At 44.5% G+C, this 22,544-nt stretch overlaps 1 protein-coding gene across 15 annotated transcripts in view; it reads right to left on the bottom strand.

The window, feature by feature from the left end:
• The window catches only part of PAM (peptidylglycine alpha-amidating monooxygenase), a 1,007,326-nt gene that overhangs the window by 244,051 nt on the left and 740,731 nt on the right, over positions 1-22,544 (bottom strand). For all 15 annotated transcript variants that reach the window (XM_069226162.1, XM_069226060.1, XM_069226139.1 and 12 more), the window contains one exon: positions 14,760-14,834. In XM_069226162.1, coding sequence (XP_069082263.1) covers positions 14,760-14,834 — 75 coding nt within the window. The remainder of the gene's footprint in view (positions 1-14,759; positions 14,835-22,544) is intronic.

Genomic DNA, 22,544 nt, shown 5'->3' with positions numbered 1-22,544 from the left:
CTAATTCACCTTAAATAAAGGTGGAAGGCTCCAGGGGTATAGAAATAGAGGAACTCTTTGATGAGAACCAGGCTGCAAGAAGAGTCTCATTTTGTGTAGGGGTATGTATTCTGCTACCTCTTCACAGTGGCGATGACCTATTGGAGAGAGGTACAAACAGGGTTGGACTTGGCTTTGAACCCTTTACTTTTTCTCCTAGGCTATGCAGGCAATGGGGAAGGTTACCCCAGTTTCTCCCAATAGGTAAATTAATCGTCCACGTGTTCCTCGCAACCTATACAACCTATACAAGTTTGGTACCCATAGATCTGGAAAATACACGCGATGGAACTGCTGAACACATTGGTAAGGGATAAACTTAATACATTTGACAAACTCTACAGATAATGTTCCAATTGTGTAGTTTATGATATGAAAGGAAATATTCTGTCTTGCTGACTGCTCAACCAATTGCTACTAGATTCATATATTCTGTACACTTTGAAAATATAACAATTGCTACAAAGATGTACTGCATGTTATGGTGCAACGTTTTTTCTGTCTCAAGCGTATTTAGCTGGTTTGATAATAGCACCCTGCCAGCTTCATCACTGCTGATGCGTACCAAGCATAACTCAAAGACAAGTGCCAGAGGTAACCATGTATGCGATTTCTGAATTTCTCTTAACAATGACTGTCTTGGCTGACAAAACCAACATACAACAACATTATGCGCTTTTGCTTGAAGCCTTTGAACCGCAAACAAAGGCGTCCCTTAGAGAAAATGTGACGGGAACTGACTTGAACATGGCTGCTGGGCTGTTTGCACTGGTCACTCAGGACCAATGGTACTTTGACCGTAATGTCCGCACTAGGGAAGGTAGGACTTTGTAATTATGTGTTAGGGTTTGTGGGCATGAATGGACATTTATAATAGTTCCATTTTGTCCCTGGGGAGCTAGTATAGACAAGTACTTTATCAAGTTGTCAGGACGGGACCTTCAAATGGAGACTGATGCATTTTTGTTGCAGGTGGTCAACTTTAAATAGAGGTTCAACTTACCCAGCGATCTCAATTTCAGATCATCAGTACAGCCCTAAACACCAAAAAAGGCAGCTAAGCACTGTCAAGTAGCGGGATTTGACATCTGAAGATATTGAGAACAGAGGTAAGTTAATTGTTCTTCTAAATGATAATAGGTTACTCTCAAGTCTTATCGCCTCTAGACTTTGTTAGACATTCCACATGTCAGAGATAGACCTGGAAGGCCTCCTTCTCTAGCTCGATTTTTGTAAGGTGGAACTAGTACATATTTGTAAGAAGACTGTCTGATTGCTCCACCTAGGGAGTAGTGCTTACTTTGTAAATAAATGAATACACTAATTAATACAGGGGCCCAAAAACATTTTGGAAACCTCACTACAGCACACTGAGCAGGTCCACTTGAGGTCGAAGTATTTCTAAATACCAACTTTTGTTGGTTGCTGAAGTTCTTTCTCCTGGTCAGTCCGAGCTTCTAAACTGTAATGGCACAGACAGTGGAAGGTAGGCTCAACTACTCTTTTCTGTCATGGCTCCAGCACGGTTTCTAGTGTCCACTGGCATGAAGAGTCTTTAAAGGAGGTGGCGCTCGTTGACCTTTATGTCCCTGAGACCACAGGAGGTTGCCTGGTCTGACCCTTAAAAAGCACCTCAAGTTATTAGGAATGGGAGACAGCTGATCCAATCTTCTTTCACCCTCTTACAGGGAAGAAAAAAACAGTGGGTTAATCTACTAATCTCCAAGTACAGTTGTATTCTGATCTGCTGTGGTGGCAAGTGTTTCTTTTAGTAGCTGCTGGCTAGAGACTGGTGAGAAGACATCAACCCATTCTCAAATGGTAAGACAAGCTAGCCTTCCTTTTTTAGTACTTTCTGTTCCTTCACTGCAAATCCATCACAGAAAGTCATGCTCTGGCAGGGTCTATGCCAAGACTCTAAATCCTCTGTGTGGAGCGGTGTTCCATATGCAGAGACTGTCCTAGTAAAACGTACCTGGAAAACAAACCTAGTCCAGTTCTATGCTGATGCCACTTCTTAGAGGAACAGGATAGAACTTGACTCAGTGACTATTAAACAGAAACCTTTCGCAAGAACCCTATTAACTAAAGACATGTTATCCTGGGAAGTCCTGTCTGACCCTTTGTTGTGCCCATGTTTTTCTCCGTCACTCCCCTCCTCTCATATTCTAAAATACCTAGACGTAGTTATTCTGTAATTAACCCTACCTGAGGGCTGGAAGACCATTGTTACATTCTGCAAGAAAGGTATTTCACAACTAAGCAGCACACTGTGAGAGTTAGTTCATGTTGTTGGACGGAGGAGAGCCTGGAAGAACTAGGCTTATAAGTATCCAAACATATCAACTGGAATTATCAATTTGTTACCTTATTTTGGGTAAAAGCACATGCTCTGGGCAAATTAGCAGTTTTTGAGTGCCTACAGACCAATATGCCTGTACATCCAATCAGAGAAAATTTAGGAACAATGGAAAAAGATACACTTTCCTACGCTTAGCAACCTCTTAAATAATTACTCTGCCAAATTAAAATGTTAATTCCCACAGAGTATTAAAATAGAATCCTAAAGTGATTTACTCTAGACATAATAGTGCTTATCACCACTACCAAGCATTAGGATAAACAAGATCAGCCTCTCTTGGAGGGTGTCTTTCTATTGGAATTAGGGCATCATAAAAAGGAATTGATAGGATGCTTTGTTTAGTCTCAGCCATTAGAAATCACTCTGGGCATCATTTTAATCCTCTTAACAAACCAACTGCACAACAGATATCAATTAGATCAATGTCCCCATCATCTGAATTTTTACTCTTTGGACACACGGCTTTCAGAACTTTTTGTGGGGCCCAGGTCAAAAACTTAATGTGTGGCCGACACAGAGGTTCATAAATATTGGACTAACTTCCTATATGCTGAAAATGCATAATTTTAGCTCCATGGGCAGCTACGGGACTGCCAGTCTGAAAACATTGATGAGGGTATAGCTAAGATTAGGAGAAGGGGCTGAGATGTCTTATATAACTGGCCCAAAAATACACAAAGAAGGGAAGGCTGCCCTCATCAATTCAGAACTTCATTGAGAGACACCAGGGAAAAAGAAGGTCAAAGGGCTACTGTAGGTGAAGTAAATGAAGTGAAGTGTGTGTAAGATGAATTTACCTGACCCAGGGCATATTATTCATTGAGGAGAAAGCTATATCTGCATTGCATTCTTACCACTACAATACAGAACTGATCACAACAACTACAGAGTTTTGAATGATATAACAGAAACCCCCAAGACTAGACACTTCGCAAAATGGCACCCTAGAACAGAACACAATGCTATGGATACTTCCCACATATTCAAACGCAATAAGCCATCTGGGATATTGAGCACTGAACAACTCTCCAATTCAATGCTCGGTCACCCAATGAACAAGTTCCTTACCTTCTGTAATGCTCTTTCCGGTGGATACTCTTACTGCAGATTATTTGCCTTTAGAATATTCTCCAGGTGCCAGGCTGGATCTGGAAACTTTCATAGCAGTGGTCCCAGGAGCCACTAGGTGGCTATGCGTGGCTCCACCTTGGTCTTCTTCCAACCCACAAGTGACAGAGTGGTGCCATATAAAGCAGCACCCATGAGCACCAACATCAGTTTCTTGCTTAACCCTTTCGGCAGCCTGAGATGCGGAGCACAAAACAATTGCAGGTACCAGTATACAGATCTCTAATTTGGGGCCCTTTTAAATGGTAAGAATAACCCACTGCATAAAATAGGGAGGCGAGAATTCTGCTGTTAGATATGGAATCCACTGAAGGTAAGTAACATGCTCTTCTAATGGATACTTCTAACTGCAGATTCCTCACATTTAGAATAGATAGCAAAGGAGTACCACCTGAGAGTGGAGGGTCTGTGGAGTGTGCTCAGACCAAAAACTCACACAGGACTGAATGGCCTTTCCATTAGACCTGGCTGTCAAAGCAGTAGTACTTTGTGAATGTGTACACTGACTCCCACGTAGGCACTCTTTATTCCAAGTCAGTGGTGAAAGCCTTGGTCCTTATGAAATAAGCCCTAAGTCTGGGAAAGCCTGGAGCTCACTCAGGTGACAAGCTAAAGTGATTGTGACGGGGAAGACAGTCTTTAGAGTCAGAAGACACAATGAACACCTGTGCATTGTCTTGAATGGAGTGATTACACATGAGAAATATAAGGATCATCAAATTATAGTCCCACTGAGGAATCACAAACGGACTTGGAGAAGACATGTGTATCAACCCATTAAGAAAATGAAGCACATCAGGAGATGTAAACAAGTACAGCTGTTCAGGTAAAAGTAGAATAGTCAAAATGATCAATAAATGACATTTGATCGTGCCCACTCTAAAGCTTAGCTGGGCCAAAGATAAAACAAATAACAAAATATACGACAGTTTGACTTGCAAAGGGTCAGTCTTGTTGATTCCATACCGGTCACCAATTTGCCCCAGTTCCCAGTGCAGGTCAATATGACAGGTTTCTTTGGTGCTCGGGCCACTGAGACTTCATAAACCACTGCAGAGCCCATATGTGCCACCTGGCAAATTGGCAAGCAGGGTGCATGGGGCTAACAGGCCAAGAAGCTTAAGAGACACTCTCACTGACTGACTCACAGGACTGAGGTTGAAACATCGGCATCACAGTCTAAATGTTGTGGACTCACTGTGATGGAGGAAAGGTCTGGAACTGCACTGTGTCCAAGATGCCTCTGATCAAAGGAAGCCTCCACGAAGGAGTCAGCTGTGACTTTGGCTTATTGATCGAAAACCACAACTATGACAGAAGGGTTGCCAATGTTTAGAGGTAGTATGTGATTCACTATGGCAAGCTCACCTTCAACAGCCAGTCATCCATGTAGGGGAAAACTGGTATGCCCAACTTCCGAAGATGGGTGGCAACCACCACCATCTCTTTCGTGAACAAAGACGGTGCATTGGTAAGGTGAAACTGAAAATTCTCTTGGCCATCCTTGAACTGCAGGTATCATCTATGTCAGTGGTTCCCAACCTTTTGACTTCTGTGGACCCCCACTTTATCATTACTGGAACCCGGGGACCCCCACTGAATCATTATTGGAATCCGGGGACCACCCACTGAGTCATTATTGAAAGCTGGGGACCTAATCTGTTAATAATATTTAATTTCCTAAGCAGTTGCAGACCCCCTGAGAAGGCTTTGCGGACCCCCAGGGGTCCACGGACCACAGGTTGGGAACCACTGATCTATGTGACTGCGGGATGGGTAGGGGTGCATCCTGCAGGTCGAAGGCTACCATCAGACACCCAGATCTAGAGCAGACAGAACCTGGGCCAGTGTGAGCATATTTAATTTGTCCTTCTGCAGGGTAGCATTCAGAGGATGAAGATCTGAAATAGGAGGAAGGCCTCCATCCTTCTTCAGAATAAGGAAGTAACAGGAGTAACAACCCATCCCTATTTCCTACTCTGGAAGCCTCCCAATGGCCCCTTGTACAATAGATCTCACACCACTTGCAGTAAAATTGATAGGCACTCCTCTGAGAGCCACTCTGATGTTGGAGGAAGCTGCAGTGGGTTGGAAAGAAAAGGAAAGGTACAGATTTCTGAACAATCTGGATGACACTTATGTCAGGTGTAATTGATTGCCACCCTCAGAGACAGTGATGGATCTCGCCTCCCACAAGATGTAGTACACTGCTAAGGGCTGCAGGATGATATTGCACTCCTAAGGGCTACAGGAGAAGGGTACTGGGAAGATTGGTGCACCGGTGGTCTTCGCATTGTGTGCTGATCCTGCCCCCAATCATGAAAGGGGTGGGGTGACTGCAAAGGGGAGGGTGGGTCCTGACATTGACTGTTGGCTAACTCTTTGATGTAGCCTTGAAAAGGCCAAAAATGATAGGGAAACGGGCAAGGGTCGAGAGGCCCAAAAAATGCATCATGGTCTTACATTCCTTAAAGTTTTCTAAGATGGTCAGATTTTTTGCCAAATAGGTGGGATCCATAGAAAGATATATCTATAATGGATGCCTCTACATCTCCTGAAAACCTGTGGATTGCATCCACGTATGACAACACCACACCGGTTGCTCAGCCAAAGAAATCAGTAGCATCCAGGCCTCCATGAATGATGTATTTGTCCAACCCCTGACCATCATGAATGACTTGAACCAGGGAGACCCTAAATTCTTCCTTCATCGCTGACAAGATCTCACTGGCTACATCTCTGAGGGCATGCATATAATGGTCTAATAGTCATACCGCATTGACAAACCTCAGAGGTAGGCAGGTTGAAGAGAACATCCTTTTTCTGAACGCCTCAATCCTTTCCAACTTTCTTTCTGGGGAGTGGAGTTGTGGGGAATGAGTTAGGATTCCCCTTGCTGGTGGATTCTTGGACCACCAAACTTTTGGGAGTAGGATGCTGCAAGAATATCAGTGACACCAGGGGCTGGTTTGTGTCATCTGGCCATCTGCCTGTTCACCAGTGGGCAATATTTATTACTAGTTTTTTATTACTTATAGAATTTATAATGCGCAACTGGTACCTTGCTCCATCTAGACAGACCGGCTATGAAGGTAAGAGGAAGACGGCCACAGGTTACTTAGGGAAGAGACAGGTCTTCAAAGCCTTCCTAAAGTGCAGCAGATCAGTTGATGAACTGAGGGTAGCTGGTAACTTGTTCCATAGTTGGGCTGTATTAACTGTAAAGGCTCAACCACCTTGTCTAGTTTTGCAGTATCTTGTTACTCAAAGGAGGTTAGCTGAAGCTGAACGAAGACATCTCCCTGGGTTATATCTCTTTTGGCTCCATTATAGGAGCAAGGGACCAGAGCCCACAGTGCCTTAAAGCTGATACACAAAGACTTCAAGGCTATTCTCTGTTTCACAGGCAGCTAATGTGATTCCTTCATTGCCTCAGATACCCAGATCAGATGCTGTACGAGGTCTGTTTAATGCCATTTTGGTGGATGAAGCTTGGACTCTATGTAGTTTATTAATGGGATAATCTAGTGCTCCAAGTAGCAGTGCGTTACAGTAGTCCAGCTTACTCAGAATAAAGCTGCGCACTATGAGGAATTTAGCTTGGGCTGACAGCAGAGGGAAGAGCTTCCTCAGACCTTGCAAAAATGCAAAGCAGGTCCCTGCTACTTTATTAACATGTTTCTCCAGGGAAAGTTTAGAGTCACAAGTAATCCTGAGGTTATGGACTGCCAGGGAGAGACAGCTCTTGTTCAGATGAGAGTGGCTAGAAATTACAGGGAAGTAGTAAGCAGACTTTATTTGCCAAACAGCAGAGGAATTCATTTTTTCCCGTTATATTTGAGGGAGTTTGCTTTCAGCCAGTTTAGGTTTAATTCTGTTTTATTGATCTTAGCAAAAGTGTAATACAACAACTCCCACCTACATCGACTAGCTGGTGGGGGACACACAACTTCAACAACCCTAGGGAACACAGCCAAAAGGGATGAGGGGAAAAGGGATGGGGAAATAGGAAGAGGGTGTAGATTCGACAACCCCAATAAAAGTGCTCTGGAGCACCCACCAGTCTCATAGGGAGAGACTGAGCAAAACAGGTCATAAGGGGAGTAATTCGCTAGGGGGATGGTATGAGTGAGTTGCGATATGTGAAGATAGATGAGCCATGTTTTTCAAATGGAGGGGTGACTATGGCTCCCTTCCAATTCCATGGGACAATGGCCAACTCCAAATAATTATTACAGATTTTCAGTGTGGAAGGGATCAGATCCTCTATCAGCTCTTTCCAGAGTATGTGGTAAGGGCTCAAGAGGCGAGCCAGATGAGCTGAGACATTGCTATGGTCTGAAAAGCTTCCTCAGAAATTGGGCAGAAAATTTCAAACCTGTGAGAGCAAGTGTCTACAGAATTAGCCTCATCATGTATTAAAATGACACTTGGTTCCAAGACATCAGTATTGGGGAGAATTGGAGTGACTAACTCCATTCTTGCACCAGGATGTAGTATAGTGTGCCCATCCCTTTCAGATCAAGGGTGTCATCAATATCCTCAAAAATCATGCTGATCATCTTCTCAAAGAAGTCAGCAAAGGAGTGACTTCACATTTTTGACACTCAGAGTTGGTCAGATCATTCAGAATGTCAAAGACCTTCTTAGCGCTGTTAGGGGCTGTCATAATAGTGGTGGCTTAATATTAGGTATTTGCTTTACCTATTTCCCTTAAATATTAATTCAGAGAGTTATTTAAACATTTTATCCTCTTCTGAGTACGACCTGCACCATTGCCTTTCAAGTCTTTTATAGGCTTGTTTTGACACTTTTAAGGATGCACTATACTACAGGGCAGAAGGTCGATTACATATTTTTAAGTTTGTGAGTGGTATTTCTGCATCCAGTGTAGTTAAGATACCCTGTTGGAGGGCAGAGCAATTTTCCTCTACCGACCTCTTAGAGTTAAAAATATTAGAAAGATTAAAAATGTGTCCCTGTGATCACCTGATAAGGTTATACTGGGCCGTGCCCTTCCTCAATATGGCTGAGTCTAACTTCTGGACCTAAAATTTCTTTATATTAAGGAGGAAGGTTGTAAGTGCATGGTCGGTCGAGACAAGGGAGAAACATCTTTAATTAAGATTAGCCCGTCAGGAGAGAAGTTAAGGTCAAGGGTGCCCCACCCTGGTGGGTAGGAACTTGTACTAACTGCTGTAGTCCCAATATTTCACAGGCAGCCTGCAGTTCTTTGCAAGGAGGTGAAAGATCTTCTCTGGCAAGGCTTAGACCAAATGCCCATCAGAGTGGCTGATAGGGCTTCGTTGAATGGGCGTAAGTACTCAGAAGAAGCAAACTCGGGTAGCAGAACTTTTTCAAAAGTTTGCTTTAACTTAAACTCCAATTGTAGGGCCAGGACTTCAATAGCACATCAAATTACAACAGCAGAGGAAGCAGTCTCTTCCACTGGCAACTCAAAGGAGGAATTCAAGGCCAATATCAAGCAAAGTGCCCCCCTGTAAGTCTCTGTATAAACTGCCACCATCATAAAGGAGGGATTGAGGGGAATGTAAAGCATCTAGATCATTACCAGTGCAATTCTGAGTGGCAAACTCTAGACAGAATTGGAACCAAAAAGATGATTGTGCCTCTGAGGATGGCTCTTGGGATGTGGGAGTGTATTGTCTGAATCAAGCTGTATAGGAACTGGGTGCGCTGAGGTGGAGTTTGAGATTGAAGTCCGTTGGGGTTGAGATGGATATAGCTTGGGGTCAATCATCTGAATCAGCAGCAAATAACCCCTGGTGCCAATGATGTTGGGACCAGCATTGATCAGAGAGGGACTAGAGTAGGTCTCAGAGTTAGAACAGAAGTCAGCACCAGAGTTGGCGAGGAATGCGATATAGGCTGGAGGGGTTTAGACAGCGCCGGGGATGTATCCAATTGTGGTAACCTTACTGCAAGCCTCTGTAGATCCTTGGGGCCCAATGGCGCACCATGAGTGCCAAAAATAAGCAGCATGGCCTCTTAGAAAGCCTCAACCTGGTGTGTCACTGCTAATTGCCCAGGAACTTGGGGCGCATAGGGAGCAATTGCGGAATCAGCTTCCTGATCACGACTGGTACCTTGAATTCTCTCCAGATAGAGAGTGGCAGGATGAGGTCAAATCCAGCTTCTCCTAATGTTTCCTCGTTGATTTGAACTTTGACTTACCGGACGACTTTGATCAAGAAGACTAGTCACAGGATTGGACTTGAGAGTGGGAGCAGGTCTGCACCTTCAACTTGGAGCAGGACTTAAGCGAGTTCTGTGATTTGTTTCTATGTTTGTTGACATACAGCTTCAGGTTACTGTCCGATATCGCCTTTCTGTGCACAAGGGCATACTCATCCCACATTCCACAGCATAGTTTGATCCCCGTAGTTTTAGCGGAGTACATCATTCCCTTGCACACTGGATTTCAATTTAAAATTGTCAAATACCGACAAAAGACAGAGAGAAGCTCTGAGTCTGCATTCAATGGTGTGGAAAGATAGGAAATTATGTCAGCAAGTAAGGTTTACTCATATATGGCTCCACTCCGTCACTTCGTGGAGGGAACAAGGACAAGAGAAAAGTCATACAGCTCCACCTAGTGGGCAAAAGCACAGTTAGGAAACGTTTCCAGATCCAGTTGGGCACTTGAAGAATCTGCAGATAGACGTAATCATCAGAAGAAGCACTCCAGGCAGGTGTTGCACATTGGTTCAACACCACAAACATGACTTCTCTAGTAACAGTAACACAATTTTCAGACTACAAAACTGAAATTCCTTATTACTTTTTCTTTGAACCAGGAGGTGACCAGAGGCAAAAAATAAGTAATAAAAAAGGCATGGAAATTAAGGTGGGCGGGGAGAATTGATGGGATTACAACTCCAAACGGTTTCATACCTCCCTTGGCTTTTGAATTCTGGTATCCTGGTTCTGTTAAAAACTCACCCACTGTGCTTTTAAGTATGGAATGAACTTCTGAAGAAGGATCCACAAAACAAAACCAATCTCAAAAAGGCAGCTTCGTGCATTTAGGTCCACAATGGCCTGTTCAAGTTTGAGTTCTCATCACCATACCCTCCAGTTTTTCTGTCAAACTTTGCTTGAGTGGCACAATGAACTAAGGAGGAGAAACGTGCACTGCAGATACCAGACAACTGAAATTCGCCTAGTGATGAAAAAAAACAAAAATCTTCCCTTTAACAGAAATTCAGTGCTAGAGTTTCACGGTACTAGAGAAATAATTCTGAGTGTTTTCTTTACAAAGGTAGCCTGTTCCTCGGAAGAAGCTTCTAATTTATCTTGTCAAAGGCTATCAACATTACAAAAAAAACTGAACTGCTCCCCCCACCATGACTTGCACAACCAATTGGAGATGGGACTTTTCAGTAGTAACAGTATACGTGACTATGATGCCTCGCTGACAGTCAAACAGATATTAAAGGAAATTAAGGAATTCAATTCCTGCACGATGACTACATGCAGAACTGAAGCTTTCCTTTTTGTTTTTGATTCACTGGCCTTCTTCTGTGCATTATAATGTTTACTTATGCGTACGTACAGCTACATCACAGACAGCAGTGCAGAATGTCTTCAATTACAGAACAGGCACAGCATGGATAGCAGGAGTGCATGTTTCATTCATAAGCAGCATAGCTGCCAAGTGGGCAGTGATTTCCTCACTCTGTCCTGACTTTTTGGTCAACTACAGTTTACCTGTTGGGACTTTGACATGTTATATCCAGGGTCACTGGAAATATGAGGGGGTGAGGACCAAATTGTGTGGCAGAGTTGACTAAATTATTCTGCAAAAAAAGGCAAATTATATGGTGCAATGCAACACTTTTGTGATAGTGTTACTTCATTGTTTTGTCATTTTTTCACAGATGTGGCTAAAGTTCCACCTAATCAGTACCATTTTAACACTCAAATTCAGCAATAAGCAATAGAACGTTCATCAGTCAAACTTTGGGAAAGGGCTTTTACTGCACAGCATCACATTCCACTACGTTTTCAGTAACTTTTCATAACTATGATTTAGATTTTTGTTAAAATCTTCAGATATGCAGCACAAGATGTATTATGTGGCAAATCCATACTTGATGCCGAAAACGCGTCAGCTTCAAAATGTAATAATTCCAGAAGCCCTGATTATATAACACAAAAAAGTGTCAGTCAGCCAAACAAATGACTGTTAGTAAGCCAAAGATAATGTATCAGGACACCTAAGCCACAATTTGGTGGCATGCTTCGTCAATGGTGAACAGCTCTAGTCCTAGAAGGTAGATACTACCAGGGTGGACTCAACCTATTGAGGGAGTTCAACATAAGAATCAATTGAATAATTGTGGATATCCTGATATACAAAAAATACCCAGATTTAAACCCAAGTGTTTTCTATTTAATACCCCGGGTACCATTCAAAATGGAACTGTGCGGGACGTCTGAGAAATGCATTCACTCTCATACCTTCATTATTAGTGAGGAGTGATACAGCCTAACATGGGTCAGAAATGCTCCATGGTGTGAAGAGGGGGCACATTCTAGTCAAACTTTGTCAAGAGAATGTGCCAGCACAGCCAGCTATTGTCCTTCTTTCCACTGTGGTTAGTCACTACTATAATGAAGGTATGAGATCCTCGAGCATATTGTTAAGATTATGAGTGCACGCCTTCCAGGTAGGGATCTACCCAGCCCTGACAAAGGCTACTGACCTATACCGGCAGTGAGAACGGCCGAAAATGTTGAAATTAGCATCAGTTTTATTTTCTAATGAAAGGGGGCTGGGGTGCGATGGATTTATTGGGAGGAAGAATTGTATGTATGTGTAAACTCATTTCATCACTAACCGAAAAGGGCCTGGGGTCCAGTTTAACAGATTCCCTCTAGATTCAATCCATGTCTCATCTCTCTTCGCAGGGATCCTGAGCTCCTGTAATGAAGACGACAGTCTGGCTCAGGAGAGGGCTCATTATTATCTGTGACGCATTGGACTTTCTTTCTCGAGCCACTTCTACTACTTAAGAAGCGCGCGATGCTTTCACTAATGCACCTTAGAAAGCGTGTTTTTCAAAGTGCTCTTATCTTCAATGTGTAAAAGGTTCGTGTTGACGGTATAATGTTGCAGAACTTTACCCGTTCTCAGCTTTCTTCCTGTTTATCTGCATGAAAGAAGGGTGCAGCCCTCAGACGATGCCGCACTGCCTCGGGGACACATAAAAGGCCGACGCCCACCTCCTGCCCACTCAGCGCTCCCTGTGAACACAAGTCCTAAATGGAGATAGCCTTTAATTTCCAGCAGCACGAGACGTCGTGCTCAACTCTGCAAATATTTCATAGCAATTTCGTATTGTGGAATTAATAATTCAGAGGCTTGAACGCACACACGCACCAAATCTTGGGTAAGACTGCAGCTGGGGAGGGGGATGGATGAACAGTACGTTTTCTGGATAAAAATAGTCTCTGGTTTAATACACTTAAAAACACCACAGGGAACAAAATGTTAACTTATTGAAATAAAAAATGATCTCTGGCTGTAGCCGTGCATCGGATGCGTCCACAAGAGTCATCGGCCTGCCAGACAGCGTAAGGGATGGGACTAAGAAACAATTAGAGTAAATCCCAAGGGGCAGCCGGCGTTCAACGCTCCCTCTTATTTAGGTACCACAAAGAGATGCCGAATACACACATAATATGGGGTTGCTTTCGAAGGGAAATACCTTAAATATAAACCTGATATTTTGAAATGTATCGCTCAATTCCCACGGCTCCTTTCTCCCTATGGTCTTAATGGCTTTGAAGAGGGAAACGAAGGCGGTGGATGAAAGCCGCCTCCACTCATCCGTTTCCATAGAAACACCATGCTTACAACGGACCAACCGAGGCGGAGGCCCCAAAGCAAACACGTCAGGCGGCCCATCATCGACATACCTACGGCGCACAATTTTAAATCTAGCGTGTGACGCGGTTTGAGTGTTTGTGTTTCCACACTGCTACACTTAAGCCTAGAAAGAATAGATTATGCGCGTTTATTTTACCTATTCGAAAGACTACACACTTCTACAATCCGCCTACTTGTCTGTCAACGTTGGACACTCCTGTGATGGTTGCCACAGACTGCCTCATTATTCCGTAAGGTCACCGACAGTGTGTGCCGACTGTCAGATGTAATGGGAAATGATAAATGAACAGTGCAAGAGACGAATGAAAGAAAACGAATGTACGCCATTAGACGGGGTTATTGAATTCACCAGCGAGCCATGACGATCAGCAAACCAATCGATCTGTGGAGTGACCGATAAGAAATCTAGTTTTTTTTCCATAGGACTGCCTACTTAGTCAACATGCATCTGCAAATATCAGGGGAATCGGTGCCTTGGAGTCCACTGGGACACAACTGTGCTGCAAATTGTGTTCAGGATTATTAGTGCACTTTGCCAATGGCAAAATTTATTCACGCCAAGAATTGGCACACACAAAACCTACCCAGGTATCAATGTTTGCATGTGACAGACATTACTTTAATCTGAGATGTTCTATACCACTTACCATCGGGAACTATTTAACAAGGCCTGACACAATTTTAATGATTACAAATCTGGCAAACATATCTGAGGTATAAAACACAATGGTGCACCCACACCATACAGTGTGTGGTGAGGAGTCCCATAGACATACATAGCCTTAGGCTGAGGCTGAGTGAGGTGCATACGCAGTCGCATGTGCTAGCCCCTGATTGTGGAAGCTATATGGTGTTTTCCTGAGGGGGAATAAAAGAGTAATAAATTAAAAGCAATGACAAAACCAAGCATTTACTCCCGGAAACACATTGGATTTTATTATAGATAACATGCTATAAAACTTACATGACCCAAGAGCTTGCATTACAATAATATACCATAACACGTGCCACACATTAAGGCAAGTGTTCCTAGTGTTTGCGAGGGGAAAACTGGCCTATGCCAATTTTATTATATGGTGTGACTCAAGCTACTCTGGCCTCAAACGTGGTAGTGGAGGCAGTACGCTTCTCAGAACTGTTATCTAATCTGCCTCTCTCAAACTCTTACCACACAACCAACACCACTGCCCAGAGTATGGCGAATGCTAGGAGTCGTAGATGCCATTTAAGCTAGGTATCTGTAGACCCAGTCAAACTAAAAAAAACACTATTGTACAGTTTTACAGAAAAATAGTTATACATATTTCACCATACCTTGATCCAACACCTCTTCCTGTTCCCTTTTAGGTTGCTGAAGGGCAAATGAGTTTTTGACTGGATCCTTCATTGCTATAAAGTGTCAAATAAACGAGAAAACACATTCTTAGCTTATATCAAGAAAAGAAGAAACTCCATAACAACACAGGAAAATCTTTATCACAAAAGTTTAAGAGTACAACTAAAGGTACACAGTTTACTATGATAGGAAAGCCACTGCAGTAGCGGAAATTAGTTGAAGGTGCATTGGCAACATACAACCTTTATTTGCACCATGGTTGCAATAAGGGCCTATATGTGCATCACATTTGGAATTAAATAGGTACAATACATGCATTGCTGGACAAAAAGCATAAAGTAGTATGACACAAGATCTCTCATTCAGCTTTCAGCATAAAAGCCAGAGCATGCAGTTAGCTTAAAAACTGTCATCCACAACTGTAGGAAGCTAGCCTGGTGTGTGGTAGGTACCTAAGGTACTTACACCTTATACCAGGTCCAGGTATCCCCTATTAGTGTAGTGTAGGCAGTGTCCAGAAGCCAGGCTCTCTAGAGGAAGCTGTGGATGAGCAGCCAAGGATTATCTAGGAGACATGCAAAGCTCATGCATCACCACTGTAGTCACACAGCGCTCACACACATGAAAGAAAACACTTAGGCCCTTATTATGACTTCAGCGGTCAAAACAGTTAATCACTGAAGCGACGCCCGCCAGGACCCCGCCAGTGATGGTGGTCTTGAGACCGTCATATTATGACTCCTTGCAGCTCTCCACCTAAAAATTGGGTGGAGAGCCGCCAGCAGCCATACTGGCGGTCTAGTGGAGGTTGCTCTGCCGGCACCCAAATGTCATCACACACTGCCCGCAGTATTACAACTTTGCAGGCCGGAGCAGGCCCCATGGACCCCGTTCCCTCCCGGACGGACACCGCAAGCAGGTAAGGTGATTGTCCAACAGGGGAGGGTGGGTGAGAGGGGGTGTTGAGTGTTGTGTGTGTGAATGGGGGTGCGAGTGTGTGTGAATGGAGGGGTGTTTGTGTGCGTGTGTGTGCATATATCTGTGTGAATGTGTAAATGCGTGTCAGTGGGGGTGGGATTGTCATAGACGCGTGTATATGTGTGTGCCTAGATGTGTGAGTGTGTGTGTGGTGTGTGCATGCGTGGATGGGGGCAGGGGATATGTATGGGATTCGGGGGTGGGGGGAAGGTGGTGTCTACAGGGTCCGGTGGGTGGGAGGAGGGCTGTGGCTGTTTCGGGAGGTGTGGCGGAGTCGCATACTGGTGACAGGAATGTTAATTCCTTTCGCCAGTATCCTTTCCGCCAGGGATTTCCTGGCAGGGTTGAGTCCAGGAAATCCCTAGCGGAAAGGAGACTCATAATACCGTCGGCTGTATAAGGGGGACCGCCACGCTGAAGGTGGTACACCTTCGGCCCGGTGGTCCCACCGGCCTGGCGGTACAGGTGGTAAACTGGCTGCTTTGCAGCCAATTCACTGCAGTGGTCATAATTTGGCGGTCCTGCTCCGCCACGGTGTCGGCGGTGTTACCGCCACCACCGCATGGTGGAGCAGGACCACCAAACTCATAATGACCACCTCAGTGTTACAAAAATAAAGGTACTTTATTATTGTGACACAATACCAAAAAGTACTAGAGAGGCAACCCTCCACTAGGAGGTAAGTAACACACTAAAAATATACACTAGTAATCAGCAATAGGCATAGAAAGTGATAGAATACTGCAAATGCAGAACACAATAGTGACCTTAGGGGGAGCCCAAACCATATACTAAAAAAATGGAATGCGAACACAGGACCCCCACCTAGGTTAGTGAAATGTGTAGATGGAAGCTGGGGGTACTAGGAAACCCCAAAGGTAAGTACCACAGTGCCACCTAGCAACCAGGAGGAAAGGAATAAATTACTAGATTTTCCCCAAACCACCCATAAGGAAGAAAATGAAGCAACTGCAGTACCCAGACAAGACTGCAAGAAACCAGCTGTGGATTCCTGAAGAGGAAGACCTGTGGAAGAAGGGGACCAAGTCCAGTAGTCACAATAGAGTCCAGGAGGAGTAGGAGCTACTACCCACCCAGCTGTGGATGCAGAAGTTGGTCGACGGTAGGACAAAGATGGTCAGGGATGCAGCCCTGGTGCAGGTGAAGAGTTCCTGGAGGATGCAGTCGGCGTCCCACTACAGATGGATGATTGCAGTTGGCCAGTGGTGTGGAAAAGCCACAAACAAGCCTTGGCAAAGGCAGAAGTTATGGTGAAGCAAACATGGAGCTGCTGGGGACCAGAAAGGTCCGGGAGGACTCAACCCATGGGGGGAGTTGTAGGAGGACCCTCATCAAGGCAGAGAGTCCAAAGAAGAAGATGCAGCCCCATAGGAAACCCACTGGACGAGGAACCAGGAGTCACAGAGGAGCCCAGGCAGCACTAATGGAGAAGGGTTCCATGTCACAGGAGAAGCATGCAGATGCATCACAGAAAGGAGTGCTTGGGCTACATGGAGCCTCAAGATCCCTTGGAGGAGTTGCAAACAGGCCTTGGCAGCTGCAAGAGATGTGGTGCACGGGGGTCCTGTCCTGCGGGGGAAGGCAAGGGCTTACCTCCACCAAAATTGGACAGCTAGAGAGAGGACAAAGAGGACTACTCTGGACCACCACCAGTGATGCAGGATCCACGCAGCTCAGGATGAGAGGAGATCCACGCAGCCGGTCATCATTGCAGTTGGTGCCTACGGATGCAGGGGAATGACTCCTTCACTCCAATGGCGTTTCCTTCTTATGCAGAGGGAAGACTTGATGCCCTCAGAGGATGCATAGTCAGTGAAATGTTGCAGAAGCTGTCGGAGGGTCCAGTCTCACTTCCAGGGCTAAAAGTTGAAGTAAGGTTGCAGGGGAGTCCTGCTGGAATCTTGCAAGCCGAAGGTGAAGACCCACCCAAGTGAGAGAACCTAAATAGCCCTGAAAGGGGGTCTGGTCACCTAGCCAGGTGACCACCTATCGGGGGGGGGGCACTGACGTCACCTGTCTGACCTGGCCACTCAGATGCTCCCAGAGGTCCCTGCCAACCTTGAATTCAGGATGGCAGAACCCAGGGACCTTCTGGAGGAGCTCTAGGCATCACCCCTGGGGTGGTGATGGGCAGGGGAGTGGTCACTCCCCTTTCCATTGTCCAGTTTCATACCAGAGCAATGACTAGAGGTCCCTGAACTGGTGTAGACTGGCTTATGCACGGAGGGCACCAAATGTGCCCTTCAAATCATACCAGTGGCTTGGTGAGGCTACCCCTCCCAAGTCATGTAACACCTATTTCCAAAGGGAGAGGGTGTTACCCCCCTCTTCCACAGGAAATCCATTGTTCTGCCTTCCTGGGCTTAAGTTGTTCAAGCAGCAGGACGCAAAAATCTGTCTGAGGGGTGGCAGCAGCTTGGGTTGCCTGGAAACCCCCAGGAGGCTGGTAGGAGCAATGCTGGGAGTCCTCTAAGGAGCCCCCAGAGTGCAAGGAATCATACTTCCAATATTGGCACCAGTATTGGGGTATGATTCCGGCATGTTTGATACCAAACATGCCTAGGTTTGGAGTTACTGTTATGTAGCTTGACATAGGTAGTGACCTATGTCCAGTACATGCGTAAAATGGCATCCCCGCACTCACAAAGTCCATGAAAATGTAACTGAGTTTGTGGGGGCACATCTGCTAGTGCAGGGGTGCCCTCACACACAGGTACTTGCACCCTGCTCTCTGGGCTAGGAGAGCCTGCCATAGGGGTGACTTAAAGTGACTTGGTGCAGTGACCTATAGTGAAAAAGGGTGCATGCACCCTTACAGGCAGTATGTGATGGCAGACCTGCAGAACACTTTGCATGGGCTCCCCATGGGTGGCATAATACATGCTGCAGCCCATGGGGATCCCCTAGTACCACAATGCCCTGCGTATCGTATACTAGGGACTTACATGGGGGCACCAGTATGCCAAATGTGGGGTGAAAGTAACTAAGTTACCAAGTTAGAAGTGAGAGAGCATAATCACTGGGGTCCTGGTTAGCATGATCCCAGTGCACAAAGTCAAACATACTGACAACAGGCAGAAAATGGGGGCAACAATGGCAAGAAAGAGGGTACTTTCCTACAACAACTAAAAAGGAAGAGCACTCCTACAGTATCAAGACAGGGGTGTTATGACAATGCTTTTTCAAATCGGAATTTAGATACCATGCATTTGTTACTGCGCACTAAAACGTATTAAAAATGCTCCACAGAACTAAGATAGGCATTAATGATGTGAAACGAAACTGCTTCATATAAGAAAACTGTATCCCCTCTACCTATTAAAAAAGGGCTTAGAAGGATGAAAGCTCTCCACATTATCAAGTCATCTTTTTGTTCATCTTTCTTCCTGACCCCGAGTTTTATCTTAACTTCACTCTGGTTAGCCACTGGAAAGTCTCCAATTTGCTTGTATTACTTCATCTTCTAAGTACCAATCTCTGCTGGACTGAAACGATGCACCCTAAGTCCACCCACGCCTAGAACAGAGAGTGGCTTCTTTCATTATGCCAATCTGTGAGGAGGTGGTTGCTTGATGGCAGCGACAAGCCAAACAAGTAGCACAGACTTTTTTACCCGCACTCCAGGGTGAGGAGTCTTCTGAACCTCTGCAGGTTAAATCTGGTCAGTTTCTCACAAAATTAGTCTTTACCCATCTCTATGTGTGTTAATTGTTTGAACGAGGTGTGCATGGAGGCGGCATGAGAAGATTCCTTTACGAATATATTCTGCATCCAGCACAAAACGGTGGGTCCCTGCACGGAGGAAAAACATTCCTACTTCCCTGTCCTAGGAGCAGACCCTAGAGGTGTACTGCAGAGAACCTGAGAAAACCAAAAATATCACTCTTGCCTTAGTACTGACATTTGGCCAATAATCTTAACTGGCTTAACAAGTCTGACCACCTTAAATTTATCTGATTTCCATCCTATATAAATCTCTGTCTCTTAGGTGTTTTACCAAGAGATGCATGTATTTTTTAAATAATAGGAAGAAAGACCAAACAAAGTCTATGTTTCTTCAATTTTGTGGGCTGGCGTTATGACATTTTAACACAGAACTTCAACTTGATTTACACTGGCCTTTTCTGCAGTGCTCCAACTTTTAAGAAAATGTAATTTACCTGGACTATTGAGATGCTTTGCTGCATTGGAAGTTTGAGCATTGACGTTGCTGTTTTGCACAAGGTTCGAAAGAAGCCTTGTGGGGGATAAGTGGTGTAACACAAAATGGTGGGGTTCTGCTGCCGAATTTAATGGGAGCCCCTGAATACATCCCAGGACCAGAGTGGCGAGCAGGCATCCCACTGATTAACCTGTACTATTTGTAGCTTTGTGGGACCCTGAATTATGCTTCCCAGTCCGAGAGAGACACAAGGGTTTGTTCTGGTCAACCGAGGTCTTCAGTAAATATTACTCTGGAAGAAGTTAGTCACCCTGATGTGGAACCGATTGAACTATCTGTCTAGCCCTTGCTGTTCTGTAGCTATCACGGTCTAATGTCATAACTGAACTCTCACCATAACAAAAACAGTTCCTTAGTTGCAAGTGACAACTAAGTGGTCCAGTAGGTGCCCCAGTTCCTGTGCATGCACCCACAGCTTGAAAATCGCCACAAAGAGTGGCGTTCACCAGATACCAAATAAAGGGCTCATAATGTTTAATTTTCCAGACTTACTGTAGGTCTAGACCATTCAGTACCAGCAGTGTTCCTGTTGTCCAACTGACTTTGCAAATCGGATGTGGCAGCAACCTGACTCTCCTGAAACAGTGTGTGGTACCACCCTTTGTCACGGACGACTGCATGCTGGTGGCCCTATTAGCTGGACAGTGGAGATATCCCTTTTGGACCAGTTTTGGCAATAGAGAGGGCTGAGGTCTGAAGGTTTCCAAGACTAGCTTTCAGTTTGAGGTAATATATCTGGCACCAGAAGGTTCCAGAACCTTCCAGTTTCTTTTGTTGTTCGTCATTTAATCTATTATATATTTCTAGTATCTATAGAAAACGTAGGAATAAAAGCTATAGCTGTGTTGTGACCGTGGCCGTTTTTTCTGTGTGATTTCTGTGTTATACTGCATCTCAGTTCCTGTCCTACTGCTGAAGTAAACCTTGAGTACGTAACGTGGCTTTACTTGGAGATTCAAGTGTACAAAAGGCTGCCTTTGAGTATCGGTGTGCCGAACGATAGTACTCAACGCAAATACTGCCCAAACAACCACTGACCACCCCATCTTCTGGAGAAGTGCCCCAGAAGGCTAATAGTAATACCTTGTTTTTGAAATGGCACTGAACTGCACTGCAGGTGAGACGGGCGTTTCAGTATATCACCTAAGAGCTATTAAAGAGTTTTTTTACCCAGGGAGTTAGGGGACACAGCCAGGCAAAGCTCTTAGTGTTTCAGTTGGTAGTGAATACTCTTTCACAAGAAATGGCAGAAGCACAAGGAACACACAGCTTTGGCAACGCATACAAACTTTGTAACGCAACTGAAGACATAAAATCATGAGTGGAGACAGAGAGAGGCACAAGATATAATTTCTACCACAAAGAGCACATTCAAACGCCTAGAATATGAACAAGTTCAAGTTCTGTGGTAAATATAGAAAGAGGAGACCGATCAAGATAGGACAAAGTCTGAATTTTGAGCATACCACATCAACCACTCTCTGATGGAACCCAACTGGCTCCACCTGCACCATCTTCATAACTAGCTGCAGCATCTACAAAGCCATCACAAACTGCACCCACGATTACCTGGCTGACAAACTCACCATCTCCAATAGCTCTCTGTACATCTGCATGTACAACACCATCAGCCTGGAGACAAAGTTCAAAAAGCAAAAAACAAGGAAACAGGACTTCTTCATTTATGAGCCCAGACTCTGGAAAGGCAGCCCTGTATCAACCAGGACTGCACCCACCCTAATTCAGTTCAGGAAACAGTTGAAGTAACAGTCCACTGTTGGTCTTAGAAACCAGCTGCCCTTTTTTTCCACAAGCTGTCTCTTTACTTTTTTCCCTGTACAGAGCTCTGCTCTATTATGCACTAGTGATACCAAATATGTACACACCACAATGTACTAAAGACCCATTCCCATCCCTTCCCAAACCCACTGAAATATAGCTCCCTAAACATCTTCAATTAGAATTACAATTAGCCCTGGAAATGCAAGACCACATAAGATTTTTTTACAGAATCCACCAAACTCAATGGGTTAGGCTTGTTCACCTCTTATCTGCTACAATACCAGCTTAATAAGATAGTAATGCAAGCAACAAAGAAATACAATCCATTCCTACACAATCATAAGATGATCTTAGTTGGAGCAGACTATGCAAAACCATGGGATCTCAAAAGAAATCTCAGATATTGCCTCTTTGTACCGACAAGAATGATCATTACTAAAGACAGGATTAAAAAACAGGGATTCAATTAACAGGAAAGATTTCCTCAATGACATGAATCACAGGCCATGAACATCTTGAGAAAAAGCAAAATGTTGCATGGCATGGTGGCCACTTTACACAATAATCTAACCAATGTTGAATGAAAAGGTCATCAAAGGTTGGGCTCACACTGAATTGCAGATGTAGGAAGAGGAATGATGCAATAATAATAAGTGACATGTTTTGTTAGGTCATTGTGAGAAATGGAGTTTCTGGTTGGCTAGGGTATGCACCTAAGCCAGGCAGAACCCACCCACTCTAGTCAGGGCAAGGGAGTTAC

This window comes from Pleurodeles waltl, chromosome 1_1, assembly GCF_031143425.1.
Source record: "Pleurodeles waltl isolate 20211129_DDA chromosome 1_1, aPleWal1.hap1.20221129, whole genome shotgun sequence".
NCBI lineage: Eukaryota > Metazoa > Chordata > Amphibia > Caudata > Salamandridae > Pleurodeles > Pleurodeles waltl.
This window is presented reverse-complemented; position numbering and strand designations above follow the sequence as displayed.